Raw genomic sequence first — 25835 nt, 5'->3', positions numbered from 1 at the left:
ATACATCACCCTGGAAAAATGCGCAAACATGCACTATGCAAATATACAAAACTATAACGTTGGGTAACATAAATTCGCGGGGTACTTAAATTCACGATTTTTCGAAAACGGGGTATTTAGGGATATGTGCTAGATGCAACATCAGTAATACCGCTAGAAATGCAAACTTGACAGACTAACGTATTCAGAACACTGGCTGAAAAGCTTCGATAACCATGCATTAGAAGGCGACGAGGACAAAAACTCTCCGTCCCTTATTGGAACAGTCTGAGGGCATCGTGGGAGAATCACACTGCATCGTTGTCGGCTGGTTTATAAGACAAATGTCACATCCGCTTCCTGCTAAACACAATCATTTACAAGACAACTTATTTTCTTAAAATTGCTGACCTGCAATTGGACTCTAAGTGTGATCAATCATCAAAACCCCTCTTTGTTGCTACAACCTACGGCACGTGTATTTTCCCGCCGCCATATCATTACCCAGAATCCTGTTGTCAAGCAGACGACAAAGGTTTGTGAGGAACACTTTTTTGTCTAAATGTTGCGTGTGATTGTGGACTGAGGACGATATTTTCCTCAAAGTTTGCTTCTAACACAACAAGGAATACATGGACATAGTAGTATTATCAATGCTACGGCATCCGGCTAACTTGCCATGAATAATGTACTCGTTGCCATGACGGTGGATGTCGACTTTGACGTTCTACCGACTCAACACACGGGTTGTTCCCGTAGGCCTGATGCGTGCGGTACGGCCGTTTTTTCGTGTATTTTTTTTTACTTAGACACATCTATATCCATAGCACTCTCCTCAAGCCACGGATGGAACGAATAGCTGCTGTATAAAATGTAATTAGCGGTAAGATATTCAAGACGAATCTTCACTCCCGAATTAATGTTCACACCTGTCCGACAACACCGTCATTGTGCGTGCGGCGGACGGTAGTTTCAAGTTGAAATATTCTGGTGTCAGCACGACTAGAGACAAAATCTACCATATATATGATTAGTGCAAACTTTAAGATAGTACATGATACTGACAGAATAATAGAAAAAAAGGATGGTTTGTTGTTCTGCTGGAATGATTTTAGTCAACCATTATCGGAAAAATGGCGAATTTATGTTACCCAACATTATTACTATTAGGAGTGGGAAGGGCTTCGTGGCACATACAAAGGCCGACCCGACATTGGTTTATCTTATATAAAACAATTTCATATGTAAACAATTATGAGATAAATAGCGTATGAAATTTCTAGTCTATTCTTAACCTTGCTATTCAAAAAGTATTAACAATTTAAGTTGTGTTGAACCCCTACAACGCAAAATGACCTATTAAAAACGTGCTAGATAACTACCGCATAAAAAGCCAACAATGCCTGTCTTTTTTACAGTAAAATTATTTCAACAATTCAAAAGTTTGCTGATATTCATTCACATCATGTGTAGACAATCGCGCTTTGAGAGGCGCTTGTGAAGTATTACTTCCTGGGTCAAAGGTTGTTGGTGCAGAAAGTGAAACTGCATGCAAACCTGCTCGCAATCGATCAGATCGGCCTACCTCGGCCTAGTGGTATATCATCATCGTTGGTATGGGTTTGATTATAAGTTGTATATAAGTGCGACACAACCAATTCAGAGACGGATTGCATTTTTCTCGTCGTCAAGTCGTGATTTATTAGTGGTTGAAGCCACCATAATTAAATCTGACCATGCCCCCAAAACCATGTTTATTTGGCAACATTTGCGAGAGCATCATACTTTGCCAATCTCCCTCGGAGTCCCTCTCAATGCATAAATTGACTGTTTCAAAATCACCCGTGCAAACAAATTCTCTATTCAAGTTCTGCGAGACACCAAGAGCTTCTTAGTGCAAAGGCTTGCGTGTTTACCTGCAACATGACCTCAGGTTACCTGAAAAGAACACATGTTCTTTGGCCAGCAGCAAATGGAGCCCCCGGAACCTTAGATAGAACATGGATTCTTAGATAGAACATGGAACGGGGACAGCACTTTTGACCCGTTTTTGGTCTGAAAATGGGTCCAAAAGTCCCCAAAACAAAGCATTTTGAAGTGATGTACACCCGAAATGTGATTGAAGTCCTGTAGGGACATGTTCAAGGCACCCTTGTGCCGAATTCTAGGTCATTTGCTTGTAATACCAGGGCACAGGAACCAAAAATACAGAAATTGCCTAAAAATGCCCCAAAAAACCTCCATAAAAATGATTTTAAGGCCTGTTTCAAAACGATTTAAAAAGGGCCTGTGGGTATTCGCCCTCTTTACCTCCATGCCAAATTTCAGGTCGGTTGGGTAAGAAATGGCGGAGTAGAAGCCATTTGAAGATTTGTCAGGAGGAGGAGAAGAAGAAGAAGAAGAAGAAGAAGAACCAGACAAATACAATATATTTCACTCTACCCATACCTCTAGGTATGGGAAGTGAAATATAACTAGACTGGCCGTCATTTGCTTTAAGAGCAAATTCAGCATGTTTCGCCCATACTCCTCCTCATGCAAGAAGGGCTGTCCCAAAATAACTCCTGGGCAAATCGAAATATTAACTGCATGTTGGAAGGCAACATTTACGAGAGCATCATACTTTGCCAATCTCCCTCCCGATGCATAAATTTACTGTTCCAGAATCACCCGTGCAAAAACAAAAATTTCAAACTCTTCATATCTTTTTAATTGGTGTCATCTGATAGGTATTTGTGAAAGAAACAGAATGGTTTTTGTTTCAACAAAATCGGACATACCGTTAGCGAGTTACGGCCATTCAAAGGTCTGAGAATTAGTCCTCAAATTCTCCGGAATCCGTAAAAACCGTTAAAATGTAATATCTTAAAACTGTCATAACTCAGTAATAATTCACAATAGAAGCACCAAATAAGCTGCATTCTCTTTATTTACAATGATATTAACAAGTCCTTAAATCTTGTAGCTTTGCCTTCATCGTTTCTTCAGACTTCTCATCTCAAAATATCACCAAAAGTGGGAAAAAATGGACATGGGCACAGGACATCTTAAATATGCAAGATTGCGATATCTCTGTAACCGTACAATATACAAGGAAACAACTTGGCATACATGGGTTCTGTAACATGCTGAATCTAAATATGGCCATAAAATCTATATATCTGCTTCAGAAATTATGAATTATGATGAATAATTGATTTCCTGAGGTAATAAGATGTGCATCCGCTAATTAAATATGCAACTTGCATATCTTCCTTATACTTGAAGATAAAAGAAAAAAACTTGGTACACAGAGGTTTAGACACATGCTGATTTCAAATCTAGCCTCAAAGATATAATCTGATCCAGAAATATTGAACTACATGTATTACCCAATGCTATATATTTACATTTGTACACACTGATATCATTCTTTGTACAATCTGCAATATTGGTCCGACAATTCAATATCCAGCCTTCATTTCATTTCTTCCCCTTTTTTCACTGCAGGACTTTCGTTTCTTGTTGCAGGGCAGTTGAGTGGCAAAGTACATGTATTTATTGTATTGTACTGTTGTACATGTATTATATTTCAATTTTACGGGAATCAGACAACTGGATCATGGAACAGGTGGCCATTGCTTCTCTGGTCTGGAACTATTTCTACAGTTGAATCAACTACAAAAGCTAAATCTACTTTTTGTATGGTTTCTCTATCCAGCTGAGATAACCAAGACACACATGCTGATCACTACAAGGGTAGAAGTTACTGAAGTTCTCTTTCGTTATGTACCAAAACTACAAAGTTATTTACGGCAAATAGAATATCTAGTCTCGTCTTCTAGTTCACTGGCAGTTCTGTTGGTTCTTCATCACTTTCCTCCTCTTCACTCTCTTCATTCCTGTGTCAAAAGAGAAAACGTCTGTTGAAATTCAAACTATATAATACATTCATGGCAGACACACATTTCAAACAATCTATGATGAGATAAATATGAAACTTGGATACTTGGGTACTTTACCGCTATTTCCTCCATTAGCTACCATACATATACTAAGTAGTACTGGTAATTGCATACAATAATAAAGGCTCTCATTCATTATAAATGTAACAAATTAATAAACTTAACAGACCAGCATGATTCTGTTAAGTGAGGTTTATACTTCTACTCATAAAATAAATTACAACAGAAACTACGACTCTAGTAGAGGGCAGCTGGGCATCCCCGCCGCCCCCCTCCTCCTAGCAGTGACGTCAGAAGGTGAGGATAGCAAGTACAGTTTTCTGCATTTTAAATTTAGATTACGGCACTAGCAAAAAAAACAGGAACCAAATGCATCCATAGGGCGTTGAAAATGATTTATAGTAATCATACATGCAACCACTGGCACGAAAATCCACGTATTAAAACGGCAAATTCAAATCATTTGAGCTACAATGCGGCATACAAAAACAACAGTGTTTACCGATAATCATGCGGCCAAATTTGACATAAAAATAACCCCAAACCCACATAAAACTACGTAAAGACTTGGAAAAAGACATTACCTGGCACTTGGGTGGTAGAAGTGTCCGTATTTTGGCCCGATGCCGACGTAATCGGCTCCGAACTACAGCGGTCAGTAGCGCCCGGGCCGCCGTCCACCATCTTGCTTCCTTCCCAAAACTGGCTCGCAATTTTAAAAGTATCAGCCGATTACGGAGCCCACCATGGCTCGAATATATGCGAATTTGGTACCAAAATAACAACAATCTCTTGAATTTTCCAACGATACCAATGGCTACAATTTTTTTAAAGGGGTACCTCCCTCCGGAATTTCGATTTGAAAAATTAAAATGTGAATATTTTCACCAATGGAAGTCGCACAAGCTGACCACTTACATCATTTTGTAGATCGTAATGCTGGCTACAAATTGGCGACTAGTTTTCTTGTTTACGAGTGACGTAACGATCCGTATTTGGATCGGCGCGAAGCCGGCCCTCCCCAAGAGCGTGACCGGGAAGCGGGTGCACCTGCTCCCGCGGGCGAAATGCGCGTAACCCGATGGGCGATTTCTCGCTTATGGTTGACGGTATTTTAGTAAATCTTTCACAGATATTGAGTTAAGAACCTTCTTTAACTACTGGTATAAAAATATAAGCGATTTTTGACCGTTATGTATCAGATCGTACGCCTTGAATTTGGCGCATTTTTCGGTTTTGACGGGGCCGGAGAACAAATTTCGGGCTCTGCGCCACCCCTACTACACTGCGAGACGCCAAGAGCTTCTTACTGCAAAGGCTTGCGTGTTTACCTGCAACATGACCTCAGGTAACCAGAAAAGAACTCATGTTCTTTGGCCAGCAGCAAATGGAACGCCCGGAACCTTAGATAGAACATGGATTCTTAGATAGAACATGGAACGGGGACAGCACTTTTGACCCATTTTTGGTCTGAAAATGGGTCCAAAAGTCCCCCATACGAAGCATTTTGAAGTGATGTACACCAGAAATGTGATTAAAGTCCTGTAGGGACATGTTCCAGGCACCCTTGTGCCGAATTCCAGGTCATTTGCTTGTAATACCAGGGCACAGGAGCCAAAAATATAGAAATTGCCTAAAAATGCCCCAAAAAAACTCCATAAAAATGATTTTAAGGCCTGTTTCAAAACGATCAAAAAAGGGCCTGTGGGTATTCGCCATCTTTACCTCCATGCCAAATTTCAGGTCGGTTGGGTAAGAAATGGCGGAGTAGAAGCCATTTGAAGATTTGTCAGGAGGAGGAGAAGAAGAAGAAGAAGAAGAACCAGACAAATACAATATGTTGAGCCCATACTTATGGGCTCAACATAACAAAAACAATATGTTGAGCCATACTAGGTATGGCTAAACATAATCAGAACTCAACAACTATGCACTTTACTGCCAAGACATTCCTATGATCCACCGCACCAGAAGTATGTTTGTTGAAAAACAGTTTCGTGGTGGCCGTTCTTTGGTAACCACTGTGACCAATAAACGCTCTGCGCGAATCACAGGCCATTTCTGACAAGCAACGCCATGGCAAGGTTGATGTTTTTCGCTCTCCTCATATTGCTGTAACAAGGAGGTGCAGCAAATGTCAAGAACCTCCCTGAGATTGTCCACCATGAAACAGCAGTCAATGAAGTCGAGGGACAGTGTACAGTGTACTGTCCCTCTCAGCCAACACCGTCCTGTCCAGCTCTGGACCATCTCTTGCTGTACCTGAATGCGCAGCTCAGCCTGGAGGGACAGGTTGTACAGCTGAAAAATAGGACTGACAGCCTGGATGGACAGGTGCAGCAACTAGCTCAACAGGAGCTGGCTGAGGTAAGTACTGTCGTCGAGAAAGTGTATTCAACGTTATCAGAGGAAACTGGGTTCTTGAGCGTTTGTATACAATGTCACATCATTGCCAAACAAGATGACGAGCATATCAATTCTACCACAAGTGTTTGTGTGCAAGTCCAAAAAGAAATTGAACCGTAATGTGCTTATTACCTTCTCCCTTCTGCCTAACTCTGTAATGAACAGAGAACGGGGTGCCAAATGGCTACTTCAGTGTGCTAAAGGTTAAGAAAATGAGTATCCTCCAAGGAATGCAAGATGGAGTCCACACACATTTTCCACTTGCATGTCTATAGTTCTGATCACCTCAAACATGAACAAGATTCAGACACTCTACCATTTAGCTGTACAATCAACGGGCAACACGTTTACAGGTTGCACAAAGTCGCTGCTTATGAGTCAGTATACAAATGTGTACTCTAAGACCACGTTTAATATTAGATAAATGATTTTAGGCCAAAGCTTACGAAGGACATTTGAAACAAACAGTTGCAGGTTGAAGATGACTTGAAGGCCACCGTTGAGGCTCTGCAGGCGACAGTCAGCAACCAGGACAACATCATCCAGCTTCAGGCTGCAGCTCTACAGCAGCTGCAAGGAACTCTGCAGCAACTAGAGACCACCAATCAGCAACAAGCCACCAGCTTGCAGCAACTGGAAGGCACTCTGCAGCAACAGGAAGCCACCATCCAACAGCAAGGAACAACCTTACAGCAATATGCCACAGATTTGCAGCAACTGGAAGGTAATGAATTAACAGATTAACGAGTATTTTGCAGAACAAATTTCCTTGTGTCAGGAGGCAGCTGTGGCGATGTGTATCGAAACTTCAAAATAGGCTTTGGTTTTGGTTATTGATATTTTTTAGCATGCAGGTACCTACATACTGTCACATCACCCTTGTGGTTTAGTAGCTTGTGTACCTCCATGTATACTAAAGCTGAGAGACAGTAAACCCTACCTTCAGTTCAGACGGCTTGAGTAACTACTATTTGGCGTATGTTACCTGGATGTCTGACATTAATCAACGACCAATAATCATTTCTTCCAATGGTCTATCCACAGACAAGGTAACTGGTCCACAAACCTGCAAGGAGCTTCTCAATAGCGGTCATGACACCAGCGGAGTCTACATGATCTATCCCGCTGGGGGAGGTATCAGTCCCATCCACGTCTACTGTGACATGGACACTGACGGGGGAGGATGGACGGTAAATTATAATCTCAACACGCACCTACACTTATCGAGTATCGAGCATCACAATACGTGCACTGCTTACATAATTAGTACATTTTGATTAGATGAACACTTAGCTAGTAAAAGCCTTGACATATTTCTTGTCTGTAGTAAACCTGCCCACTCTCTTAACTCCTGTGACCACCTTCTATCTAGCATTGCTAAGTCAGATAAAGATAACATTATCCATGCTAAGATGGCCGGATTCTTTGAACGTTGAAACCAACTGCTGTGGTACAAAAACACATTATGATTCCAATTGGTAAATCATATTCAGCAAATATCACAATAATCCTCTGTTTCTAGGTTTTTCAGAGGCGACAGGATGGCTCTGTTGATTTTCTCCTGGACTGGCAGGCCTACAAGACGGGGTTCGGGGACCTGAGGGGAGAGTTCTGGATGGGTGAGTGTCTTTTTTGTATCAAGTGTTATGCTGTGCTAAAATGTATTTACTTTGTGTGTGTACATGTCTTAGTCTGTTTATACTAACTTACAGCTCAATACAGTACAGGTATGCAATGTAGAGATTCTACTCTCTACAAGAACTGTAACATATTTTGTGCATGTTGTGATTGGCTATGCAGCAATTGCGTTCTCCACAAATGTTTTAGAAAGTAACGGTATTATTGACACCACTTCATCATTATTTCATCAGGCAATGACAACGTGCACCACCTGACGGCACAAGGGTACGAACTGAGGGTTGACCTGGAGGACTTCGAGGGAAACTCGGCCTACGCCAAGTATAGTAACTTCAGGGTGGAGGATGAAGGGCACATGTACAAACTGACTGTGGAGGGATATTCGGGAACTGCAGGTATATCACTGTCTAATGTTAGCTATAGTTACCTGCATTGCGCAATACATCGTCCTGTGCTATGGTTGAAGCAGTCAGCATAAGATGATAATGCTTAGCTTGAAATCCCCATTAGCCATTTGTGGCATGATTCCATATCGCTCGTCGGCATATTAAGTTCAAGCAAAGAAAGCATTTACTATTCAGGATGGTGTATTGAATAAAGACAATATCATTTTTCTGAAACATGTAACTGTCATTGTCTGATGACTGTCCCATATAATCTTAATGTAGGAGACATATAAACGTTTTGACGGTTCAACGGTGTTCTTGTACATATAATGGCGATAAAGCCTGTTGTAGAATATAAGAATGGTCATCTGTCTAAAAGACATCTCCTTTCAGGAGATGCAATGGACCACCATTCTTCCGCATTGTTCACAACGAAGGATAGAGACAATGATGGTCGCGTCACTTACAACTGTGCTCAGAGATACAAGGGAGGCTGGTGGTACAATGCCTGTCATAGTGCCAACCTGAATGCCCTGTACCATGCTGGGGCCCATCAGTCCCATGCAGACGGCGTCAACTGGTACCCGTGGAAAGGATACAACTATTCTCTCAAACACACTGAGATGAAGATCAGGCCTCGCTAAAACCACTTTGTCTTTACGGTTGTTAGCAATTAAATTAACTGTAACTAAGACAAGCCTGCCTCCAATTTGACATAAACGTATCAAACTTACCGAAATCTAATCACAGAGACCTTCACACTGTACCTACTGATTTCTATTGTAACCGATAAATATTCTATGCGTGTATGCACCATCAGTAGAGGTACTGTTGAAATGGTACATGGCTACGATGGACGAACATCATCCATTGTCATTATTGAGCGTCACTTACATGTGCAGTTTCAAGATGAAAACTCATAAGCAGGTCCCTTCAAAGTATTTAGAGATACAACATGACAAAAGAATAAAATCTTCATTCAAAGCTACGATGTTTGTCTTTGCTTTGCTACTTGAGACACATTGGGATATACATCGATTCAATAGAGACAAATTTGGTATCGAAAACAAACGTCATTTTTGTGTAGAACTGTATAAATAGTGGTCACAGCACGCAGTGTTTATCAAATTCTCAAGAAGGTATGTAAACGTGATTATTCAAAACAATCAATCTAAGGTGAGGCCATGTTGATTTCATTACACGGATGACATCCTCTGGGAACCCCAAATCTGATGCGAGCGTGCGAATGAAAAAAAAAAAGTTGCGTTCATTATGAAATTACGTGGTCAAGAAGGATGCACGAAACTTAACACACAGAGTATGCCGAGTATACCGAAAAGCGATTCTTTATTTTTGTTCTTTCAAAACTTTGACTACGGGATTTGGCATTCTACGACATTAGTATCAGATTTCCGAAATATGTTTTTGCAATTTACAGCATGCTTTTTCTCATTTTGCTACTTTTTACCATTGACTGCATGGCCGAAAACTTCGTCCTTTTTGGAAACGGACGAAAACTGATTATCAAATCATCATGGACTTAAACACAAACAGTTTTTTGTGTCGATTTGTAGTACACGTATCTGAAGGGTAACTTGTTGATATAAAAAAAAACATTAGCGCTTGACAACAGTGCATTTAGCTCTCCAAACATCCTGGTAAAACACCGCCATACAAGTATGTGTAGTGGAAAGCAACTTGTGAGACCGTTCATTGGTCAACACTGTGTTAATCAAATGCCTTGCTTGGCCTAGCCTCCTTCGCAGACTTCCTAGAATGGCGGCGTACATATTTGGGGGTGGGGGGTGACGCGATTTCTTACACGGGCCAAGGTTCTGTAATGCTGGCAAGGGAGTTATGTCGCCGAGGGACATAGAAAGGCGGTCGTTCCTCGGCAGCGAAACTCCCTTGCCGGCATTAGAAAACCTTGGCCCGTGTAAGAAATCGCGTCGTCCCCGCCCTCCCCCAAATATATACGCCGCCGTTCTAGGAAGTCTGCGAAGGAGGCTATGCTTGGCCCACACTACTCATTTTTTGGACAAGTAACACTATGGGAAACCTGGTGGTTTTCACTCTCCTCGCATTGCTGCAACAAGGAGCTTCTGCAAACGTCAAGAACCTCTCCGAAATTGTCCAACATGAGACGGCAGTAGGAGGAAATGAAGTCGCTGAGCAGATTACAGTGCACTGTCCGGCTCAGCCCAGCCCACCACTCGACCATCTTCTGCTGTACTTGAGTACACAGGACAGCCTTGCAGGACAGCTGGAACATCTAACACTGGTCACTTTAAATTTGGAAAAACACCAGTAATTTGGAAAATCATGTAATGTAAATTGTAAACCCTTAAGTTTGGTATCAACTCAAAGGTCTCCTCATTAGACACTATTCATGTGAAAATCAATAATCAGTGATGTTCACAACTCCAGATATTATTGATTGAAAATGCTTGTAGCCTGTAAGGCTGACATCTTGGACTACCAGTCTGCCAGCCTGGCTTGTACGGCCAGATTGTGCGACTGCTGGGCTCAAATCCCAGGACAGGGAGTCTGACCTCGTTAGCCTAGACAGCCATGTGGGCCTAAAACAACACAGACTACCAGGCCCATACTGGCCTGGTTGGCTAGGGAATAGGGAGTGCTGGCGTGTAACCTGCAATTTTCCATCATTCCTCTAGGGCTAGCTGACAGTCCAGACTACCAGTCTAAAGTTTAGGCTCAGACGGCCAGAACCTAAACCACTGGGCTGAGCCTTCAGTCACACAAAGGCATATGTAAACTGTCTGTGTGCTTGTACCAGATTGTAGTAAAAATTAATATTGTTTCAAATTAGTGACCTGTTTAGAGTTTATCTACTGAAGCAATTTTTCCATAGTGAAATAGTTACATAACTGTAACATTTACTGCATAATTCTTCTAAATGTGCATTCTTCTTGCAAGTTGGCAAAGCAACATGTGTGAACCTTTACAAGATTCAAACAAGCGAGTGTACAAACTTATTTCGAGGAGGAAGGATACAAAACCATGTATCACACTGACATGTCAATTAAATGTAGTGGATTGGGTGTGTTCACTGCATATATGACCATGAGGATGATTTGGTACATGCCCACCCATGGCAGTCTACCCACCTCCAAGATGTGCTTTTCTCACCATCACATTTCACCAGAAGGTGCACTTCAAGAGTGACAGGGAAAAATGCACCTTTTCACAAGGGAAATCATGGATCATGCCAGGGCTGCAGGTCATCCCTGTGACCGTACACATCCAACTGAGAAAACACAATTAGCGCCACCAGGCCGGAAAGTTTGAGCAGGGGAAAATCTTTCTGTTTTTGACCAAGTCTGTCATATCGTATGTATGTATGTATGACAAATTGGTAGGGGCGTTTGAACGGTTTTCCTGGCTTCTCAGGGACCCAAATACGGGATCACACAAGATGTAATTTTATCCCTGAAAAAACATCTGCCTGAGTTGCAGGTTGACCTGTTGGTTACCCCTCACCAGGGAAGGGGAGAGGTCAGACTCTCAGACCTCTTTAGTAATTGTCTAAACTATGGGGCTATCAAAGGCGAAGGAATATAAATTTCTCTTTACCATTCAAGTATCTGAAGTGGGGCACTTTACTTAACACAAACTGAAAAGCATGGTTCTATCGCTATCACACAAAGGACAAAAGTACAATAGACATTATCTCTGTAACTGAAATAATAGTCTAATCTCCATCAGAATCTCCTAGTTTTTGCCTGACCACCTACATGTAGGTTATGAACATCACACAGTAGCGTAAAATCTGTATCTATTATCTATATAGCCGGTATAACCGCCATTCGGCGTAACACACCAGCTGAGGTGAGCTAAATAAATTCAGATACCCCAGGTACCAGTCCACATCAGGCTTCTCTTTGACAACAACTTGCATGTGGAAGAAGTTCGTGGACGAAAAAACTCTACTACAGAGACAAAGAATGTACTTAGCTTTGCACCTTGAAATGCAGGAAATGGCATTTCTGAGGTTAACAACATTTCAAATTTGCTGCTGCTACCTCTGATGGTAATTGATGAATTTGAATCCAACTTCCATCTTTATCTCAATAAATTCCAGCTATACAATTGTGATTACATGAGAATGTTTTCTCATAGTCATTTTCTGGAAACTTGACAAAAGCAGTCATTGGGGGAAAATCTTATGAGTTTTGTTGGTCACCATATAAATGGAACTTGGTTTTTTGAACTGGAAAAAGTGCAGAAAAGAGCTACGAAAAGAGTACCAGGACTCAAGAACATGTCCTATGAGGACAGACTCAGAACCTTAAAACTTCCTACGCTGGTTTACAGGCGTCTGAGAGGGGATTTGATTAACACTTACAAGTACACCCACGGCCTATATGATACGACCAACCTTTTCCACTTTAACACCGGACAGAGAATGAGAGGTCACAACCTAAAGTTAACGGTTATGCCCTCCAAAGGGAACAAAAGCGCTTTCTTTTTCACAAACAGAATGACAACTTGGTGGAACAGGTTGCCAGGAGAAGTCGTAGACGCACCAACAGTGAACACTTTCAAAAACAGACTTGATAAACACATGGAACATCACCCAGTAGTCTACAACTACAGAGCATTAGACTGCCCTCACAAGCCTGCAGGATCACGATCCAGTAAACTGATGAGCGGCCTAAATTGGAATATGACCTTCCTACCTTACCAAATGGATCTGATCTACTCTACTCTACTCTACTCTACTCTACTCTACTCTACTCTACTCTACCCTACTCTACTCTACTCTACTCTACTCTACTCTACTCTACTCTACTCTACTCTACTCTACTCTACTCTACTCTACTCTACTCTAGAGTAGAGTAGAGTACCTCCTCACCATTTCTCCTGTCCATAACATTGAGTCCCTATGTAATGTACAGTTACTCATTATCAAATCTTTCTGGAACTGGATGTAATAAAAAAGTGTAACAACTCTGCACAAGCGAAGCTTCTCTAAATGTGAAACATCCACACTGTGATGAATGTGACCTGAAGGTCTGACCTCCTCTCCCCTTCCCTGGTGAGGGGTAACCAAAAAAGAGGTCAACCTGCGACTCAGGCAGATATTGTTTCAGGGATAAAGTTACACTTTCCAGGCAGTTCCTTGAGCCTATGCAGTATCAGTGAACTAGATTGCAGGCTAGCTTTACCTTAAAAAGTGCCTGATAGCAACTCAAAGAAAATGGGGGCCCATTGACAAAATGTCACCACCAATGATGTGGCTACATGTACATTTTGGAAGATGTATGTGCCACTAACTCTAACACCTGATACTGATAGTTGCTCAAGTATATCTTATGCCTCCACTTTCATGCGTACTATGCCTAAGATAATTGTATTTTCAACACAGAGGGCCCCTTTACTATACAGAAGAACTTTATTGCACGACTATTGTAGCAGGTGCACGACTATTGTAGCAGGTACAAAGACATAAAATATGGAGTAAAACTATTCACTACAACAAAATGGATATCTTAGATTTTACACGATTCAAGAAATTTTTGAAAACGTAGGTCAATGATGTCAAATTCAGGTATATCCAACGAACGGTGTATGTAAGCTACTGAAAAGCCATCATTTTCTAGAGCGAGCTTAGACTTTAATTTTAGAAACATGTCTTTGTCTGATCTTCTGTCAAAATTGATGATGTAAGAATTAGTTAAATCTGAACAAGTACGCTTTCGCATTACGGCTGGTAAATTTTCATCAAATTGAAGTTTTCTAAGTAAAAAGGAAAACATGTATCTGGGGGTAAATATAGAAATATTTTTTGATACAATAAGTTTCACAGTTTTGGAGGAATGATCAAAACATGTTAGTTCGGATCCATACAAAAGAATAGGTTTAACAAATTTGTCAAAAAGATTTTTTACCTAATTTTATTGGGATATTTTCTGATGATAAGAGTGATTTTAATTTGAATATACATGTAGCCCTCACAGCCTTGGTTTTCAAAAATTTACCAGAGGACATACATTGTAAGTGTGATACGAAGATAAGTGTAGCTGTCCGTAACTTCTATTTCTTTACAATAGATAAAGATCTCTTTTGACATTTTCTTCGTAGCACAAAAAACAAGAACTTTTGTTTTGGAGACGTTAACCGATAGTTTCCAGTTGTTACAGTATGTTTCTTGGTCATTGATGCAGTTTTGGAGTCGCTGCTTTGACATGGAGGCCAAAGCAAGATTGTCTTTCCAAGACATATATACTACCATTTTCTTCTAGCTGGCTTACATGTAGCCTGATTGAATCATGCTTATAGAGGCCGCCCAACACCGGGTCAGCAGGGAGGGGCCATGACAGCCCCAGACAGCTGGAGTTTGCATTATACAGACTAGCTTCAGGTATACAGGATATTCTAACTCCCAGCTCAGCAGCACACTGTAGTGGAGGTCGTCACGCCAGATTAACCCTGTGTTCATGACATACCTACAGTCAACCACTGTCTAAAACCATATACATCCATCTGCATATGGTGAGAGGAAATAAGTTCAATTCAAACTCAAGGAAAATATATTGCTGGTGGCTTGAAGGGAATTGTAACATTTGTACATATTAAGAACATAGAAACCCACTGGGTTTGACAGTAACATGGCTGGTAAATCTGTATTTGGTAGGGTTCATTGTTCATGACTCTGTGCTTCTCTGTGTGGGCGTGTAAGGGTAGTGGTAATTTTTTTAACTGATACTGTGAAAAGCACTGGTAGCATGTACAGTAGAAGCCACTTAATTGCACTTCGGATAAACGCACATTCCATTTAAATGCACTAATGAATCCCAAAATCCCAAACTGGTTCCCATTCACTGCATTGTTAGTGACTCCGCATATCTGCACCGCGCCGGATAACCACCAATTTTTTCAAAAATCCTCGACAAGTTACTAAAAAGGTGCGCTAAAAATCAGCAAACGCGGTACAAATGAGCCGATAAGTGCCTATGTAGAGGCACAATACCACCAATATGTCTAAAATTGTTTTCACTAACAAAAGAAGGTGGTCTCCATTGACAATCACGTTAATAGTGATCGTATGGGAGGTCCTGGGCGGGTCATGGGGCGTGTCGTCAGCATAAAGAGACGCACGCCTGCCAAAGGTGGTATTGCGCTTTTGGCAGACTCAGCAAAGATTGGTCTCTACCTGCACACTAGCTGTCTTATTACTGTGAATGCATTTAAGTTCGCTGGGATTTTATTTCGCGTTAAGGATGACATGGGGTGATGTCGGTTTTAGGTTCGCGGCAGCGCTATATTCACATACTGCTGCAATAATAAAAGGCCGGCATCTTAACGTACATCTAGTCGCAGTTCTCAGATCTAGTCGGAAACCGTGGACGGACATAGCAGTCGCTTTTGACGGTGCGGTGCTGACGTCATCATCTGTCAAATTGTCTTTTGTACAGTAATTCACTACCATGATGTACACAGTCTAATCTGTCCAAACATGACAGGGGCCTCTCTGGCTTACTGATTTCACTCACTGTGTCTCGAGAAGTCTTTCCTGAGAATTTAAAATTTACTGTTTTAATATATTAACGTGGCCCTAACAAGAGGTGGAATCTAAGGTGTTACCGCACTGTACCTGTATAACAAAAGTTTTCTAACATCTAAATGCGTACTAACAAGTTCATACAGCACACAGAGGTTTATGAACTATTCACCTCCTGTATGATATAGTATACTACCGGTCCAGCTGGGCAATTTCGCATAATTGCACCAGCCGGATAATTGCACCAAATACGCTGGCAAATGGGATGTGCAGATAAGCGGATTCTACTGTATATAGGGATTTCATTAACTAAGGCTCCAAGAAACAGGGTCTAGACATGCACATGTAAGCCTTGCCAGAAGGATGGCAGGCGTAACTAAGTGATTTATCCAAGGACCAAGCTACACCAAGTCACCATGGAAGTCTTGCAATTTGTCTCTCAGAAGCACCATAACATGGACATGTACATGGCTTTTGGAGTGTTTGCAACCCAAATATCCAAGTCCATGAACTTGAATGCTCTTGTGTAGAATAGAACTACTGAGCTACAATAATAATTAATTGCTTATATATACACCTGGTTGACCTTTAGCAAGTTGAAGACATAATCATGAACAGGTATTCATAGCTTATAATCTATTGAAGAACTGCCTGAGGACATTATATAAAATATTCTTGATCTGCTTCCGAAAGGATCTACTCTACTCTACTCTACTCTACTTTTACAGTACTGTAAACACCCTCCAGATTAATTTTGGACTTTCTATTGCACTTTGGACTAATGCTTGTAAGTTGTAGCCTCTGACAGCTTATACTTACAGAGTTGATATTTTGTGAACAACTTCCTTGCCACTTAATCGATCATAATGACCCCCAGCTGGGGTCGTCACGCGTCGTTGAAAATCGAAAAATCTTCAGATTTTTCCTGACAATCTTCAGATTTTATGGAAAATCTTCAGATTGTTTGAGATAACCTTCAGATTGTTTGAAAGAATCTTCAGATTGTTTTGAGATTGGTTTCAAAGAACCTTCAGATTGTTTCAAAGAACCTTCAGATTGTTTCAAACAACCTTCAGATTGTCTCAAACAATCTTCAGATTTTTTAATGTGATCTTCAAATTTATATTCACCTTGAATATTCACCTTGAAGTTCATGTTTCAACTTCCTTTAATATTGATTAGTATGATATGAAAATTGATAAGAATGGTTTTATTGTTGTGTTTTGTACTTTTGATGGGAAAATGGAGCTAACCAATCCTGATTAGCTCCTTTCACTTGCAACCATGGCTTTAAAGTCAAACAGTTCTTTGTGGGCTTAAACAGAGCGACCTGTCTTTAATTAAATAGCGCGGACACTACAGCGAACATTACTTAGAATCGTATCACAGGCTACAGGGCTATTTTCGTCATTTTCTTTTACAAGTGTTTGTGGGACTTCCACATTTCTTGAAGGAGTGGAATGAACACCAGGATGGAATGAACTGCCCACTGGCAATGAAGTTTAGGCACCGTGTGGGGTGTTACGCCCAGAACTGACAGGTCCCGAGTTCGAAACTACTGATATGCCCCAATGCTGTGTCCTTGGGAAAGGCACTTAACACGACTTCACTCACTTCACTTAGGTGTAGATGAGTACCTAGTTTTGGTTAGGGACATTAACTCCTAAAACAACATGAGCTAATTGATTCATTAGCATACAACCTTGTCTTAACTTACTATTCTATTGAACAATCTGAAATTGTCTTTACCTCATTAACATATCTATTTGGAGGAAAGACACTGACGAAAGACAGTGGATGCTGTCTGAAACGTCTGACTGTTTCAAAATTTTATCCACTTGCTTGAGTAACTATTTTTGGCGTATCTTTGGCAGGTGGAAGAAGTTGGCAGAAGTTAGGTGACATCATGCTAACTTCTGCCAGTGGACATTATATGGTGGCAGATGGCAGAAGTTGACAGAAGTAACACACATGATGTTGTAGCTTTTGATAGTAGCCAGGGTAGGATAAAAGAGGCAGAAGTTAGCTGTCATCATTCCACTCCTTCACTCTGTTCATGAAGGAGTGGAAGGACAAGAAATAGCCATGCCTTTTAGTACCAGAGTTATCAACCAAGGATTGATGTGTTCAAAAATTTGTATTTCCTGAGAACCAAAGTAGAATGGAACTCGTTGTCATCAGATGCTGTAGGAACACCTTCACTGCATAGCTTGAAAGAACGATTGCAGTCAGATGTTCAAAAGTTTGGTGTGACAGGCCGTTCAGTGTAATATAACCAGCTGCTGCCGCGCTGCGTGCCTGCGAAGCTGGTGTGTTACGCCGAAGGGCGGTTATACTGGCTATACAGATACAGATACAGTCATGGTAACTTCTGTCAGTCTGTGGCAATGTTAGGGTGGTTGAAGTTGTCTAAAATAATATACAATGTAATCAAACTTCTAGTACGGTAGGGCTGCATAAATTTGAACGTGAAGCCTTAAAATCCCTAGTCTGAATTAAGATGAACTTGACTGTGTAATGTTACAATACAACGTTGCTCTGTTACTCTGTTTGTTACAGTTTTAGAGGATGACTAGAAAAATGCATTAACTTCAAAAAGAAATAAAAGATTGTGCAGTGCAATATTGTAATATTATATATACTTCTCAGCAAGGATGTATCATAGCTATTTTAAAGTTAGCTGTAGCGAAAAAAAGCTTTAAACACAGGAACATAAACTCAAATAAAGTATGGGTAAGCATTGATAATGAAATGAATGATCGGGCATTCTAAAAGTTTTTTAGTTCTAAATCTGGAGCCACATAAATGTTAGTGCACGGCACTGCATGTGATACTGCCATTACTGTATGTTGTGTCCAGCAAAACTTGACAGAGATGATTTGTTAATAGCTTTTTAATTGACAGGGAGGGGAACCTATTTACCTACCCCACCCTATGATTGTAGGACTATGACATTCATTAAGGCCTGGCTCCCCAGGGGCCGTGGTTGATTGAGCAAAACAAACACAGTCCAAAAAGGGAAAGCTAACATTTTTAGTGTTTTGGCCACACCAGTTACTTGATTTGTGGACATTGGACAGGCAGAAAAAACTGCTTGAATAAAACTGAGTGCTCTGAAGGCCTAAACATGGTCCTCAATATTTTGTTCTGTAATCTGAGTGCTGAGAACCCAAAATTTTGTTGCTGTGCAATCTTCTCAGGGATCATCATCATCATTTTGGCTGAGAGATGTTGAGAGAAATCCCATTTCGAGTTGTCTGGTTCATTCATATTCTTTTCTAGCACGCTGATTGGTCCCTTCTGTCAGAGCTCCATATGCTATCTCAGCAGGGATCACCCCATCCCAGAAAGACCTTATTTACCGACAAGGCTGTACTACTACCTGCATTTTGGTATATAGAAAGTGTTATCATGACGATTTTACAAAGATCTGAAGAAAAATTATATCATTGTCTATGTATGACATTTGATTAACTCCATGTTTTTGGTCATTTCTTTCGGCCACTTCTGAGAAGTGTGGTCCCTTATAAGATGTGGTCCCTACAGAGATACCATGTGGAGAAAGTCGTTAAGCTGAGTGACAAGGACAAGGCTTCCCCATGGAGCCTTGAAGGGACCAATCAGCATGCTAGGCCAGAATCTGGACACTCAGATACATTTATTCCAGACACTTGAATGGCAGTGATCTCAGACTGCTTGGTGAAGGGTAGAGCCTGGAACTGAAACAAAATGACACTCAAGCTAGTTGGTTATGATATGCAAGGAAGATGATGGGTAGCCCGAGTGTCGTCCTTGTTAGTTCCTAGAGTTTGGGCTAGATGATGGGGTTGATAGGTATATTGTTATGATGATGCCTAAAGAGAAAGTTCCTGGCCAAAGGCTTAATTGCAAGTACATGTAACATGGAAAGTACAGACAGACAATGATGAACAGTATAACATGTGACTACTCTAGTCTTAAACACTGACACTTACATGTAGTTCTGACTAATATTGGGTTCGACTTTCTTTTCTAAGACATTGAAAGACAGATGGTCCCATTTGTTCTGTGTGGGTTATGTGATGTTAAGAAGAGAGTAGTTTTCTTCTTGTCTGTAAACGTGGTGGGAAAAAGGTGACCTCATGTTTAGTCTCATTTCTTTCGTGGTCATAGAAGGGCCAACTTCAGATAACTTACACCATTCTGCACTTAGTTTTATGCAGTGCCAACTTTCAAGAAAGTTCTGTGCATCATTTCATTTCGGTACCACTACAACTACAATAGAACCTAACTTTCTATAATTTCCTGGCAAATAATTCCTTTCAACTGTTGCAGAGATGACTTCCCAATTAGCACATCATTAAGAACAGTTCACAGCCTGCTATAGCTCGTCCCATGCCAGAGCAAGCCCAGAGAATGAAATGCAGGGATTCACACTCAGTGACTCACTCAGGTTTCAGTAAAAGCTGAGAGCAGGCCTCCCTGGGGAGAAGACAAACCATTTGCCTCCAGGACTATACCAACTTTATGAAAGGGGGAAGCTAGGAACAATATATTGTGGTCACACAAGGAGGTTATAGTGAAAAGGAGAAACACCTTCAAAACCTTCCCAGATGGCTTTCCTGTCTGACAAAGAAGTCAAGAAAGCCCATCGTTATGCAGAGACAAAATTTCTGCTTCCTTTGTACTGTATGAGCAAAGATGTGTTACCCCCAGCTTACTTCTGGGTACACAGATGGTAGTTTGGGTACAGTCCTGTCCATATTTGCTCTAACCAGCTTGGTTGGTGTCAGCTGATCTTCAAGCAGATGTAGGGTCTGACATATTGCTTTCCACATGGCACGCATGTATGTGTCTCTCTAATGGTCCTTTATATATGATAGTGTCACCTGTACCCTTACTAGTAGAGATTTAGTGTTAGCCAGCAAGGAGGCCAACAGATCAATGATTTTAAACCACCTTGGAGCAACTATGGGAGCCATACAGGAGGGCCTGCATGGGGGGGGGGTCCCGACAACGCTCTACGCTAAATTCGGAGGGCCGGCTACGTAATACGCTAAATTCAGAAAGCCTCCCTACGCTCTACGCTAAATTCAGAAAAGCCTCCCTACGCTCTACGCTAAATTATGGAGTGGTCGGCAACGCTCTACGTAAAATTAAAACGGTCGATTACGCTCTACGTAAAAGGGGCATGCAGGCCCTCATACAGCAGATGGTGTAGTATGCTACAGTACAGTGTATCATATCAGCATTCTGAAGGAGACTGCATTGGAGGGGTACATAAAGCCTGCACCCTTGTTGTAGTAAAGGAGCTTTTGGGCATCAAACTTTGCATGTAAAAGAGCCCAACACGCTTCTTCAGAGGAGGGGGGGTGACCCTGGAACCAAAACGTGCTTGGCTAAAAATATTGAGTCGTAACAAAGCCACATTACACTATTGATAAGTAGCTAATGATAAAGCGTAATGAATTTTCCTCAGACCGTTTTGCAGACTGAGGTACATGTAAGCTAACTGGGATGACACAGGTCTATGCAATTCTAACACCATCGCCAGGATTTCTTCGCCTCTACCAGGCTCCATCCAATTGCTGGGAAAATAGTTGAAATCGGCCAATTAATTAAATAGAGTGCCAGGGGTAGTCCGCTATACAAGGTAGTCCCCTATTTAGCTTCACTGTACCCCTGGCATACTATTCACTCTATTTGGCCAATTACTACTATTTTCCCAGCGATCGGACGGAGCCTGGTAGAGGCTAAGGATTTTTCTTCTTCTTTTACTTTAAAGCTGTCAGATTTCAGTTTAAGATTAAAACCTGTGTTGTTCACCTTCAATGGTCACCTTTGGCCTACCGGTATATCGTATATCAGGTCCCCAGTTGCAAACAGGGCACCTGCTGTGATGCAAGTAATCAGTATTTTCTAAATGTTTGCCTTATCCAACCATTAGGACTGTATGTCCTTGGTCAAAAAAGGATTGTAGCATCAGGGCACACTATATTATATACACTCAGACACTTTATAGACCGGTGGATCTAAAGAAGAATTGTAGATATATTTGTTTGAACCTTTGTTGGTCGAATATAAATATAATACCATTTCAAAGGATTTATCAAGAGTTGTGTCAACTGAAGCTAGCAAAACCAATTCTCTGCCCAACTTCTGAGACTGGCAAATTTGGTTATTCTTCAGTACTGGACAATTTTCAATAGCCTCTACCTGGCCCCATCCTATCATTGGGAAAATAGTAGAAATCGGCCGAGGTACTCTGCTATACAGGGTAGTCCGCTATACATGTACAGTGAAGCTCAAGTATCGATTGAGCTTCACTGTATAACGGACTACCCTGTATAGCGGAGTACCTCGGTAGATTTCTACTACTTTCCCAACGATAGGACGGGCCTGGTAGAGGCTATATTTTCAAGTCTATAAACTGGTGGCTGATTGATCCCAGATGTACTGTTGTCAGCATTGCCCAGGCACTGCCTGTGGTCTCTTCTCTCTGGTGTTGTTGGGCTTGGGCTTATCAATATCATGATCAGATCTCCTCTTTGGGAGTCTAGTCTCAAGAGACCATCTGTGCACCTCTTGCATGGAGTGGTAGATCTGGGTTTTTAATCATAAACAGCCCATCAAGAGGCCCTCAGCCCAGCCCAGGCCTGGCTCAGCCTGAATGCGGCCATGGGATAGATATTTTGGAGATTGGGGGTCTGGCATCCAGGCTATACCGAAAGCTTTGAAAGCTGTTTAAGAAGAATCATTCATTCAGTAAAGTCTCTAAATAAACAGGGTGTAAATGCACATCCTTCTGCCCCTTTGTTTTCATTTCTATCTCTTGCTAAATGTTCAAGAGCACATACCGGTAGGTCGTTTCTTAATTTTAAAACTTCTTGCCACCAACACATGATGATCACCAAATTGTCTGGTGGATTTGTATTACTGATTATAACTGTTTGACCTTAAACATTTGGCCCTCTCTACCTGGAGAGTGTTATGAGTCTCCAGCAAAACCAGTTCAAATCTCAACTAGATCGACATTGGAAGGAGCTATTGCACGAAGAGCGGTATAAACTGGAACAGTCCTACCTGACCGAAAATTCTACTCTACTCTACATGTACTCTACGAGCACAGCGGAAGAAAATATACCAGTCCACAACAGGCGCTGCCTTCCTCAAGACGGTATAAATCTATCATGCTTGAAAAAACAAAGTAAACCTTCTCATCAATACGAATTTACCTTTTGACATCACTGCTTATCTCAATTCATTTTTTTGTACATGTAGTTGGTACAGATCTGTCATGATCCTGAAAAGTCCAGGCAGAGTTCTCTGAATGGCCCTGCCCCAGCTCCTAGATTCCATCATTGAAGGATCCTTGATTCCACAAGCTGGTGGCTGGTGGTAAGGAAACTCTAAGTGGCATGGGAATGTGTGCCCAGGGGAGGAAGTCCTGTAACTAATTAGTCATCCAAGCTGATCATATCTTCCTACCCCTAGGAAAGAGCCCATTCTTTCATGTACAGTATTGGTACATATACATGTACATATAGAATTAGTTTTTTTTTAAGTCATCATCATCATTGGCATTATTAACTCACAATTGCATAAAAACATTGCAAATAGTTTGCTGGATGTCTGTTTGGATGGCAGCTCTACTCTCTCTTTACTGTCTTGTGTCAATACTGATTTCAGCAGGGGTTCCTCCCAGATGGGAAGACCAGGCAAGACTAGGATCTGAGATAGCTACTCTCCAAGAATACATGCGTAGGTTTGGCTCCGGATGGTTTTTGATTTGATTGTATACCTGGCGTTTTTGTCACGTTTTCTATTTTGACTGGGCGACATCAGGAAAACGAATGAAATATAAAGCCCGCCCAAAACTCCAAAACACATTAAACACCAGCCGGAGCTGGACCTCTGCTAGGAGAGTATGAGATTTAACGGCTTTCTGGGTGGTGCTGGCATTAAATTTGGAGTGGGGGGGAGCACTGATTCGTGATTTTTAACACACTGGGGCCAGATTCTTTTGTCTGCTGTCCGCACTCTCCTGGAAATAAATGCCAGTAACATCTAGAAAGTTTGCAAAGGTGGCTATGCCTGAGACAACACAACTCAGGTAGTCACCATAACTTTTTACAGAGTAGCTGATTAGGTGCAGAAGACAAATTGGTACAATGAAAGCATCACAGCAAGCATTTAAGGTTGCAAAGTAGGGGTTTGTGGGCACCCTTCCCAGAAAAGTGTGAAATCTAGACAGTTTTCCTTGCATTTTGACGGGGCAAATTTATAGCCTCTACCAGGCCCTGTCCTATCGTTGGGAAAGTAGTAGAAATCGACCGAGGTACTCCGCTATACAGGGTAGTCCGCTATACAGTGAAGCTCAAGTGTATGTAATAGGGTGCTATAGGGCTACTTTGTAATTTTCCTAATGTTTATTGTACATTCAAAGATTTCCTTAGGATGATATCCGTACTGATGATCTGTTCTAAAGTTTCTAGTATAGACAACAAAGTCACTTATAATATCTCTCTTACAGATCTTGTAGTCAGCAGCAAATAATCATTTCAAGCTGTGCCTGCTACTACATTAGCAAGTCCAGTAGTAATGGAGTGGGCGGAGTAGTGGGAAATGACTTCCCCTCCCAATCAATTAAAAATCTATTAACAAGTCATCACCTCTCTAAATAGATGATATCAACAGCTACTGTCCTTTCAACACAGACTAATGGCCACTGCAAAACATGAGAAACCAACGAATGAGTAAGAAATTTTACTTTCAATCAAAGACAACTTGAAAAGATGTTTTCTAGGGCTTGTCTAGGCCTATGAATCCATCTATGCTGACACATGGAGAGCCATAGAATGCTGAAAGTAGGGAAAGCATAATAGAGTTTTGGTAAACAACACACAAATCCTGTGAATGGTATCTGAAGGAGCTTCACCTACAATGTAGGTGTATTCTAACCTACTGTATGGTTGTGCCAGTCATGAATGTTGAAGGTGGTAGTAATTTGTCTGCATCTGTTTTCTGTGTAGTTGGATACTGAGGTGACAGCCAAGTTCCACTCATACATGTACATGTTTTATATCATTTTGAATACACATGTATGCTTGCCCTATATGTGATACCCTGGCAAACATAAATCTCCAAGAAGATATAGGGTCCAGCTTGTTTAACACAACTTGGTTCAGCAAGTCTTTCCACTGGTGAGAGAACTCTCTTTATCTGCTTGGAGATGACTTGATGTAACACTGCTTCGTATTGCATGCACAATGTTTAACAAGAAGGCACACGGCTCGAAATTCATTTTTGGAAAAAGGTGCACTGGTGCACCCGACAAAAAAAATTAGGTGTACAGAAAACATTTTGGGTGCACCACATGAAATAAAGTTGAATGTCAGCAAAACAAAATTACCAAGTTTAACGCTCTTAAGAACTACAATCTGTAATTCTATAGCTAACTAGATACATCAAGTAGAATACAACGAAGGGTAATTTTTGCTATTCTGTCTCAAAGTCAAGTAAGTCAAGATACTTACATTTCAAGAATATTTTCTGTATACTAGTGTACAATAGTACCCTTACCTTATAGCCTACAAAAATATCTAGGTGCACTGGTGCACCCACAGTCAAAAATTAGGTGCACAGTTTTGGGTGCACACAGGTGCACATGCACCCACTATTTCGAGGCCTGAGGCATCTTCAGAAGTTGCATTCTTGCCACATAATGATTTATCAACTGCATGCAAGCTTAAAAAAACTAAAATGTCATGGATAAAACACATCTTTGAAGACCTATAACCCAGGTTGATCAAATGATTGCAATAACAATGAACAAGCCAAATATCTACCGCAAAGTAGCAATACACATGGCAGCTGAATTTTGAACCCACGACTGTTTTATGAAATCACAAATTTTCTGCTGTCATTTACAAGTTAGTACCTGACGTGTAACACAACCAGTGATGGAAATTTATATGT

General features: G+C 41.1%; 1 protein-coding gene and 1 long non-coding RNA gene across 2 annotated transcripts; one reads left to right on the top strand and one right to left on the bottom strand.

Annotated features, from left to right (window-relative positions):
- Positions 1-248: 248 nt before the first annotated feature.
- Positions 249-4501, bottom strand: LOC136422283 (uncharacterized). Its single transcript, XR_010753592.1, has 2 exons — positions 2394-4501; positions 249-2034 (listed from the first exon to the last, which is right to left on the bottom strand). It is a non-coding gene; the product is annotated as an uncharacterized lncRNA (long non-coding RNA).
- Positions 4502-5004: 503 nt separating this feature from the next.
- LOC136426179 (microfibril-associated glycoprotein 4-like) lies at positions 5005-9302 on the top strand. The gene is made up of 7 exons (XM_066415066.1): positions 5005-5032; positions 6046-6290; positions 6798-7053; positions 7374-7519; positions 7852-7948; positions 8201-8362; positions 8747-9302. The coding sequence occupies exons 1-7, from the start codon at positions 5005-5007 to the stop codon at positions 8995-8997; spliced, it is 1185 nt and encodes a 394-aa protein (XP_066271163.1). The 3' UTR covers positions 8998-9302.
- Positions 9303-25835: the final 16533 nt, after the last annotated feature.

The sequence above is a fragment of the Branchiostoma lanceolatum genome, chromosome 1, assembly GCF_035083965.1.
Source record: "Branchiostoma lanceolatum isolate klBraLanc5 chromosome 1, klBraLanc5.hap2, whole genome shotgun sequence".
Taxonomy (NCBI): Eukaryota; Metazoa; Chordata; class Leptocardii; order Amphioxiformes; family Branchiostomatidae; genus Branchiostoma; species Branchiostoma lanceolatum.
The sequence above is the reverse complement of the archived record's forward strand: the minus strand, read 5'-3'. Positions and strand labels throughout refer to the sequence as shown.